The sequence below is a fragment of the Micromesistius poutassou genome, assembly GCF_964030765.1.
Source record: "Micromesistius poutassou genome assembly, chromosome: 5".
Lineage (NCBI taxonomy): Eukaryota > Metazoa > Chordata > Actinopteri > Gadiformes > Gadidae > Micromesistius > Micromesistius poutassou.
The window spans coordinates 21061529-21071916 of NC_140275.1; the positions used below are offsets into that span (position 1 = coordinate 21061529).

General features: G+C 45.1%; 1 protein-coding gene across 1 annotated transcript in view; it reads left to right on the plus strand.

Moving 5' to 3' along the window:
- Window positions 1–5105: 5105 nt before the first annotated feature.
- cux2b (cut-like homeobox 2b) overlaps window positions 5106–10388 on the plus strand; it is a gene marked incomplete at both ends in the record, with an annotated part of 19496 nt that continues 14213 nt past the window's right edge. The window contains one exon of the mRNA XM_084468226.1: window positions 5106–5209. Coding sequence (XP_084324352.1) covers window positions 5106–5209 — 104 coding nt within the window. The remainder of the gene's footprint in view (window positions 5210–10388) is intronic.

Below are 10388 nucleotides of genomic sequence, written 5' to 3' on the forward strand. Positions count from 1 at the left end.
GTTGTTTCAAATTATCTTAAAAATGTAATACCAATTTCTGCTATATACACAAGAATATTCATTATTTACTGCTTGGTTTGAATGCTAAACTTTCCCCCATCAGAAGCCCATTAGAAACCCTATAGAAAGATTTATTGGAGGTGTCATCTTTGAACAAAGAAAGACACACAGACCCAACACTATGGGTCTGCTCTTCATATGTACCTGGGCACAGGTAGCATCATACACATAACACACATTGGACCTTGTTCACAGAACTTTCATAGCAGGGGTGTAGTCAATGTGTGTCAAAGCCCCAGTGTGGTCAAAGTGAGTCATCTTCACTAGTTTAGTCCACTACCTGCCCTAACCCTGTGATTCCCAACATGGTTGTGAAAAAATATAAAGTACATCCAGAAAAATCTGATCAGAAAAAGCAGATCCATCATTGCCAAATGTTACATTTTGTATACAATCAATTCAAAGCTAACAATTATAGAGTTGTCCTGACTTCAATGATTTTTTTTAACTGCAATGGTTTTTTTTAACTGCAATGGAATAAAGGTCAATAGGAACATTACGACACTTCTCCTGTCATCGATGCAGTCACTAAAGGTAGACACTAACAGGACATATAAGGTCTTTACCCTTTCCCCATGTCCAAAATTGTAACTCCATTATTTGGGATTAGTTGAAAATAGTTTGTTTGTTGAAATGTATTTTTATGGAGCATGTGTTCTGTTGCTTGCTACTAATTGAATGGTGTGATTAAGGAAATGCTTGTGACCTCATCTCTATCAGAGACCCTGCCGACCATTTTACACTAGAGAGCCGGACGTCCTGTGATTCCAGTGCTAACCAATTATTTGACTCCTTTGCGATGTTACTTTACAGCAGTACACACTTTGAGAGGTAAAATAAGCAAGGCATTATATTCAACATGGTAAAGACCAATATCAATACAAAACAAAGTCAGATGCACAACATTTATTGTTCATCAATACAGTATCCCCCTTTCAGTCTTGCAGCCCCCTCTAAAGCGCACTTATGGGTCGTGACCCACAGACCGAAAAATACTTTCATATTGTGTCTACATATAGACTGAGTTCTTGTTGTTTACAGAGAAACCATATTGTCAACGTCCCAGTCAGCCTTTATAAGAAGTTTAAAATGAAACACTATTTTCTATACTGAAGAAAGGAGCTTCCTACTTAGCCAGAGACAAAAGTTAACCATTGTTTATTCATTCATGTTCCATTTACTTTGTCAATGTCATCACAACTCTCATCATCAACTCTCCCTGCTCTCTTCCCCAACTGTCAAACAGGCCTACTCACTTTAATGGGTGATCTTCTGTCAATACACATGTATGCCTAATGTACATTATTATTAACATTACATTTAGCTCTGGATACACATTTGAACAGTGGAGGAAACACAATATACTTGCATTGTAATATACCATTCGTTGCTACGGCATTAAAGTGCAGATCCATTCTATATCCAGCAGAGGGCGTACACGACACTAGGGTTTCTATGTGTGCTGTGCCCAAACCATATTGTGTGATAATTGAGCAGTGGAATGTGTTATTTTAAATAGGGACACACATTCCTGACACCATGTGATAGAGGGCTGGTTAATTTAGATTGCATGCTACACCCCTCATCTGCGATCAAGGATTCGCTTTTATGTTCCAATTAAGGAGTCTATAATGTTCTTCTTCAGTTTAATCTTCCCTAACCTATACTGTTGTTCTCTTCTATCAAACTAACAATTACTACATAATATTATGTCTATACCCATTTTCTAAATACTTGTGGTCACTGCACTTATAATGAAGAAAAGTAACCTCCTATATTAATTATATTTCATAATTTAGGCTAAGCTACGTTCATATAGCCTCAATGGAAAACAAAACAAAAACGATTATCCTCATCGACATTAAATGTACTTGAACAATACCGGTCATCTTATGGACCTATCTATATCAGTGGAATTATTTTTTGTACAGGCCTATAGTTGAATACAAATGGTAAAAAGAATAAAATAACAATTGTGAAATATTGTTCTTAAATGTCACATGTAAGAAATAACTTCAATAAAGTTAATAACGTCATAATAAAAAAGTAAAGGCAATAGGTCAAGGTCGTAACCTAATATTTATAATGGACCATAACCATAACCAAATAACATTTTATTAATTTTCAAACGTCGCTTAAACAGTATACATTAAAGCCTAAACTGTGGGTTGAATTGTTATAAGTACATCTAACTTCCCTTCAGCCTACCATGGAAACTATTCATAAAGTTCGAATTAACTCCTAAGGCAAACCTACTAAGATAGATTGACTGTCTGTAGACCTATATGATGGTAGGTCGACCAGGCAAATATAACAATAAACAGCATATAGGCATATTCCTATTTAACATTTAGTTCCCCGTTTTATTGTGCACGGTTTGTATACATAATGCCTCCAAAGTAGGTGGATTATGATCTCCACTAATGTACACACATCATTCCCTCTCTGCTCCCAGACGCTATTGATCTCCCCCTTGCGTCAGTATCGATAACGTTGCTAAAGCAAAATCAAGTGCAATCCTCCGGTTAACGTGCGGACGGACACATGCATAGTTAGTTTGTTAGTTCCCTAAACCGGGGGCTCCGTTTAAAGGTCACTCCCCCCATCACCAAACATGTCGTGAGACTTCCTAAACATGTCGTCGGACCCTCGTGTTGTAACTCCGTGCAGTTACTTTCTTTTTAAAGTGCGCCCCGTGATCGTAAACGTTGTTTAACGAGGGGAATCCAGCCCACGTATTTATTGCAGCCGCTGAAAAAAATCTCCTCAATATCCCCCAAGATGGCCGCCGATGTAGGATCGATGTTTCAATATTGGAAGAAATTTGATCTACGGCGGCTCCAGGTTAGTGTTATCCTTTACCTTTTCTCTTTGTGTATTTAAGTATAATGCGATGCACCGAGCGCCGACGTGCCTGGTCCTCGTTTGGACGGTTTATTAGGGAAAGCGGAGGGCGATGCATGGATAGTTATTAGAAATTGATCCTCTTCTGCCTTTGTTCGGTTCAATCATTGATCAGCGGCGGAGCGACCATGGAGGAGCACTCTGCAGCCTGCTCACCGCTGGGATCAGCACCGCGGACAGCACAGCCTTCTAACACTATTTGGCTTCTCCTAAGCAGAATGGGCCAAAGCGAAACGTGGGAACTTTTAATGCGCTGGTGAATCTTGATGTTTGGACGTACGACAACTTTTTTTTTAATGCCGGTTAAATGTTTTACCCAATTTTATGTCGTCCAGCGTTGCGTACACTGTTTCTGCAGCCTCTTTCGCCACCGAATCCGACTGAACCGTATAGATTGTGTAAATGTAAAGTATTCGCGTGTAGGAAACTTTAATAAGTGCTAATGATTCAGAACTTTTCGCTGTCGGCATATTTTGCGTTTGCGAGGTGTAATTGGATTGTGACTGAAAAAAAAGCCCGAATATTCTGGACAGTGCAGAAAGACACAGCTGACATTTCAACATTAAGCCCTTAATACGAGTAAGCGATCGTTTTTAGCATCCTCTGACTTTCAGCCCTCATGTTGTGCGTTCTGCTCTCAAACGGGATCATTTGTTTCCATCCATGTTTGTGGCTTTCATTGCGTAAATATCCTGCAGGTTGACAGTTCGCCTCAGCGTACGCTCGTCTTAGTGTACCGTACCTTTATTACACCACGGCTGGCTATAGCACCTTATAACCTCGTCTATTGGAAGTTGTATTCCTAAAACCTCAATCTGACTATTCGCAGTGTCGGCGAAAGCATCGTTTTGAGTGCATATTAAACATGGTTGGAAACACCAAAGGCTTTTTTTCTTTGCCGCTGTCCGTCCATCCCCCCTCCTGGAGCCGCATTGGGCTGCTCGGCCAGTGACTGTGTAATTGTATTCCCCGCTAATGTTTGTAAATCAGACTCGGCCAGAGCCATGGCACCGTCTCTGCTGTATGATTGATGTTCTGTAACATGAGGAATGACAGCAGCGGTGCAATCCAAGTCCCGCGGAAAAGCATGCCGAGAAGAAATCAGAGCTGTTCTCGGTTGTCTTGTTTGGCCGAATGTTATTCTACCCCCCAGTCGCTCCTTCAGTCTGTGGGATCCAAAGGGCGAGCTGCAGCCAGGACCCTCGATCTCTGTATACAGTAGCATAGGCCTATATCTGATGATAATCCGAAATTAAGTAAAAGCAACACATGCGCCTGCATAGTGTGTTTAATAGTATTGTAGTATAAACATGAACGTGAGGACACGTTGTGTGTGTTTTGGATGGCCAAACTGTTGTTTCACGGGGGTCAGAACGATAAGGATAGATTGGACTGGAGCATCCTACACTAAAAAAGGGGGTTAGGCTGTAGTGAATCAACAAAACAAGTAGTAAGGACTACGACTAAATAAGTATGCCTGGCATTACTTATCAACACTACTCAAAAAATACGAGGATTATTTTTAATTTTTTTTTCAATATATATAATATCTATATTCAATATTAGAAAAATATGTAATTCTTTTTACACATGTATTTTGTTAAACCACAGCTCTGACTAAGTGAGTTAAATGGTGCATATTGTACTATATATGTGTTCGTCATCCCCCAGATTAACTATATAAATGCTGGTACTCCTGATAGCTAAGTGGTTCTTGTGAGAATAACAGGAAAACAGAGTAAAGTAACATCAACTTCTACATGAGTTGAAAAAGGAGTCACTTGTCTTCACCGTGTAATAATGTTGTAATAATGTTATTTGAAACCGTCCCCCCCCCCCCTATTATCGTGCATGATAATTATGTATGATATCTGAGACACTATATGGGAGAGTCCTCTCTCATTTGCGTGCGTGTTATGGTTCATGGTAGTGAATACTAAGAGGTGGAGTAAGCGGGGGGGGGGGGGGGGGGGGGGGGTGGTCGGAGTGGAACACTTCACCTGTGCTCCGGTTGATGATGGAGAGACCACCAGCTAGATAGAGCGAGCAGAGAAGCACCACCTCCAAGGTGGGGTGACCTTGGTTCCCAGCTGGCTCCAGGTCACACTGCCGCTGCCACGGTGATAATTCACACTGGCCAGATGGCGTTTCCGTGGGCGACGGTGAAAAAGGACGGGTCAGGGGCTGTGCAGCCAGGTCCCCCGGCCAAGCCGCGGCTCTGGGCCAGGAGGAGGTGGGAGCTCAGGTAGAAGGTTGTTGGTCAGCTACTAAGTTGCTCCAGGAGTAGCTTCATGCCTATGAAGCTATAGGGAACTTCACAGGGATGGGTTTTAAATTTAGTCAACACCTTCAGACAAAAGAAATCTGTAAATATCTAGTAGTTTGAAATGATTGATTTAATCCATATTTGGTACTGGTTTATTATTATTTGTAGAACCTCTGCTAAAGAAGGTTAATAAATGAGAGTGTACTATAGATAGGTGGAAGTGAAAACAATCAATATTATAGTATATTAATATTAATCATTTATAATATTATACCAACTCCAATTCAGCATCTTGTATCATATCACAATGTTAATATTAAATAATGAATTGATCTAGACATGTTTCTATGTCCCACCAGGTGTTAATAGGTTTAATTATTGTCACACCCTGTCGTTGTAATTATATCAGTTGAAGCCTGCATCATTCATGAATTATAAGCCCGTACCATCAAAGCCTGTCTTAACACTTTTACTCCCTAATTGTTAACGGACGAGTTCAGGGCATGATATCCGTACTGACTCGGTACAATAATCTCACTGTTGTGTTTTTTTGTGATGTTGCAACGCTGCACTCATACGGCGTAATAAAGTTCATCTTATTTGTTTCTCGTGGCCTCGTTCCAGCGTTCCCACTCTCCTCTGTGCGCCCTAAAAGGCATGCAAGCTCTCTTTTGGTTTTATTTATTTTCGTCTTTTTCTTTTTAAGCTCAGGAACAAAAGCCTGTTATTGTGCTTCATTTAGCATGACTCAGTTGATGTGACTGATCTGGTGTCAGTGCAAATCCACATACGGGAACAGTATTGCCAAACAGTGAAATAGCTTTGCAGCTTGCAAGCCTGGCAGCCTCCACTGCCAACATGCTCCGTGTGGCGGCTGCCAGCATCTCTCCCCCCCCCCCCCACCTCCCTTCTTCCCCCTACTCTCGCACTTCCTCTGAATAACTCAAACCCTGCAATTACAAATTGGCTGTGAAAATCTGCCGTGTTTCCCTCTCATTCATGCTTTGGTATGTCTCTTCGCTAATACTTGTTAACACAGACAGGGGCTGCTCTCCTCTCATTGCAGCGGAGGATAAGTGAGTGAGACTCAGACTTGTAGATCTTTAGTGTTTTCCTGCACAAGCGGCAGTCTCGCCGCTGCTCACGAGGACGGTGTCATGCCACTCACGCAACGGCAGGGAGAGATAGGCCTACTGGGTGGCAGTAGCTTCAGCGCATTGTACCTGCCCTCACATTCACCATCAGAGGCGCTCGCTGCGTTCCCCTTGACTAACACGTTCCTGTCTTCTTGTCATGTGGTCAGGTGTTCCTCAGTAGATAAAGCAGCGCTTTGAAGATGTACAGAGCTGCCGCCTGACTATCATCAGAGGTGCCCATGCCATATAATGTACCTCTTAACACGCTTCTATGTCACTGTGATTGCAACTGTGAGTTGATGGGTGGGGCATGTCTGCCATGGTTCCTTTAAGTTGCCTCGCTCTATTCCTTTTGACAGCGGCAACAAAGATTGAATAAAACACACGTAGAAGCCTTTCTACAGGACCTTTTCAGGATCTTCTGAGCTGGAATTGAGATCCAGAAGAAACCCCGACCTGTACAAATGCAGCGAGGTGCGCTGAGGAGAGCGGGAGACTAGTCAGAAAGACTTGAGCATTAAGCTGTTTAACCCCTCTTGTGTTGCATCGCTCGCAGCGACTTCAAAGCAGATGCTCCAATGTTGGAAGTGGAATGTCAAATGAGTTTAGAGATAACCATGGTGAGCATTTTCAGGGAGAGAGAGGAGAAGAGGAGGAGACGGGAAATGAGGGCCTGTCATTAATGTCGGCTTAATCAATTTGACCTTCCTTCAAGTAGATTTCCATACCTATCCAAACAGCCGTCCTGCCTCGGTCCTGCTCCCCGTGTGCAGAGTACGCACTTCCGTTTGATTACCCAGCGCTGTTACCTTGTCACTATCTGTGCTCTTATTCTTGTTTTTTTTCCTACCCTTCTGCTAAGCTGTCACATGATTGGCATTACACGCTGCACACTTGATGTAGGATTATTTGTTTAAGATGTATGTCGTTTTATCCAAAGCGACCGAAGCAAGCACTGTGGATTCAGGAATATGTCTTGTCAGGAGTGCTGCGGAGGGCTTAGGACATCTTTCTCCAGGATGTTGGGGGACCACATCCACTACCTTCTGGCTGGAGTCAAACTTCCAAGCCCCGACATTATGTTTTCCTTATCCTGTTACTATTATTCCACAGAACTTCCTCCATGCACTGAAGTTATTTTTGCCTGTGATCCTGGCAAGTCATCGAGACTCAAACTCATCATATTGGAAGTAGAGAAGCACACACGCATACACACACAAACGCGCCCTCCATGCCTATTATGTACAAAACAACAAACAAACAAAAATCATTCCTCTTTTAGGTTTCAGAGGGAATGCCCCTCCTAACCCCCCCCCATCCCCCTTTCTTTGGTATTTGGTATTTGACAGCAACTGTGCCTCACATTGTGTGTGTGTGTGTGCGTGTCTATGTGTGTGTGTGTGTATGTGTGTGTGTGTGTGCGTGTGTGTGCTTAGGTCTGATGCTTCTGCCCCTGGGCTGGAACAATTGCTTTGCAGGAGTAAATAACCGGCTTTAACAAAACTTCAGGGACGCATTAGTGGTCTGCAGGAAAGCTGCACGGCAGGGGAGTGGCCGGCCTCCTCTTCCTCTGCACCCAGCCAGGCATGAGGCAGGAGTTACTGAATCACACACACACACTGACTCTGTGTGTGTGTGTGTGTGTGCGCGTGTGTGTGTATGTATGGTCATGTGAATCTGAGCATGTTTACATGCGTGTGTGTTTGTGAAGGGGCGGGGGTTCAAAGCTATGTCCTCTCTCCCCACTGAAAGACGGTCTACTGCCTAGCAAGTACATATTGGCTGCAGCCTGGCTTTATTTGTTTTGACTGTCTGACAGCACTGCAGACATATTGAGCATCAGCCTTTGTCGTTCATTATACAGAGATTACAATGAATTCCTCGGCCCCCCCCCCCCCTCTCTGTGTTCACGGCTGTCTCTTCCCAGGTTCTCTGTTTGGTTTTGCTTCCCGGCTTTAAACTCATCCCACTATTTTCAATTTGTACCTTCATGGAAAAAAACTGCAAAGAAGGTGCTTGTCTTGTGTTTGATCAAGTCTGTGTGTGTGTGTGTGTGTGTGTGTGTGTGTGTGTGTGTGTGTGTGTGTGTGTGTGTGTGTGTGTGTGTGTGTGTGTGTGTGTGTGTGCGTGCGTGCGTGCGTGCGTGCGTGCGTGCGTGCGTGCGTGCGTGCGTGCGTGCGTGCGTGCGTGCGTGCGTGCGTGCGTGCGTGCGTGCGTGCGTGCGTGCGTGCGTGCGTGCGTGCGTGCGTGCGTGCGTGCGTGCGTGCGTGTGTGTATGCGTGTGTGAGGGCTTCGGGGCATCTTGTGTCTGTGGCTGTGTCTGTGTCATAACAATGTCTGGCTGTCTAACGGTGGCACGGAGGGGCGGTGTGTGTGTGTGTGTGTGTGCGTGTGTGTGTGTGTGCATAGTGCATGCTCCCCAGATCAATCTCGGGCTGCCCTTCTCCAGGTGCTCCATGGGGGATCCTCGCCACTCTTATTAAGTACTACTGTGTGTGTGTATGTGTGTGTTTACCCAGCGGAGGGAGCGGGGGGGGGGAGTGATTGCGTGAGCTATGTGTAATGGACATTTGTCCTCATTTAACTGAGAGAGACACGAGCGGCCCGGCACATGAGGAATTGTAATAAATAAACCGCTGGAGCCCCGTGGTGTTTGATCCGCGCGCCGAGATATGGCATTTGCTTTTTACCAAGGTGCGCTCTTATTTGTCAGGAATGGCCCAAAGGATGTGTGGAGCGATCCGGCCGTGTGTGTGTGTGTGTGTGTGTGTGTGTGTGTGTGTGTGTGTGTGTGTGTGTGTGTGTGTGTGTGTGTGTGTGTGTGTGTGTGTGTGTGTGTGTGTGTGTGTGTGTGTGTGGGAGCTGGTCTTGTCTACGCAGCTGCCTCTCTCTCCATACAGTTAATTACTCCCTTATTCAAGGCCAACAATGGGATGGAGGAGGAGGAGGACGAGGAGGAGGAGGAAGAGGAGAGGGTGGGGGAAGGGGGGGGGGGGGCTGTGGTATAAATCTGAGCTGCACGTTGTGCCACATTTCTTCGGCAGGAAACTTGGGACCCTAAAGCGAGCGAGTGGCTTCAAGAGGTACAGTTTATCATTTTTAATGGAGAGGAGCAGGAACGCGCCGACGTGGAGCCGGGGCTCGCGTGATTTATACATCTCGGCCCTGCCTGGTGGAGGGAGGGAGGGAGGGAGGGAGGGAGGGAGGGGGGGAGGGAGGGAGGGAGGGAGGGAGGGAGGGAGGGAGGGAGAGAGAAGGAGGCAGTCTGTCTGTCCACACCTCAGGGCCACTAATACCTCGGCTCACATCAGTCCCAAATCCCCCCTGTTTTCCACGACGGGCTGGACGTCCAGTGTGAGCGGCTGTGTTTGGCCGTGGACTCCTCGCCGGTAGCGTTTCATCCGCAGCGACGGTCCAGGAAAACAAAGCCGCTCCAGACTCATCCGTTATCCCTTGTTACGTACCTTTCTCCTCCCTCTTCTTTCTATGTGTTTACACGCTCGCTCTAATTGGCTACTGGTGGCATGAGGACCGTATCATCACATAGATCACTTTGCCCCGAAAACACACTCTCTCTCTCTCTCTCGCTCTCTCTCTCGGCGTGCCTGTCTGTTTGGTTTTCGTTGCTCCCCCTGAACGCTCGCTGTGATGTCACCTCCGCTCACACCGCTCCGTTGTCACCTGTTCATTTGTTTCTCTGGATGAGGGCGTTTGGGAGTATTGATTGTGGTGTTTTTTTTCTCTTTTCGAGGCACCTTCAGTGGCTCAACCTGTGTTTGCCTTTCTTCTCTATCCTCGCCTCTCAGGAACCCTCCTGATCTCAATTAAACACGCAGGCCTTTCACAATAATACTCTTATGTATGTGTTTATCCATTACACCTACATCTCGATGTATGTCACTGACTCGCATCTTGCTTGTTTTTCTTTTAGGATAAGGATTCACAACACCCCCCATCACACACACACACACACACACACACACACACACACACACACACACACACACACACACACACACACA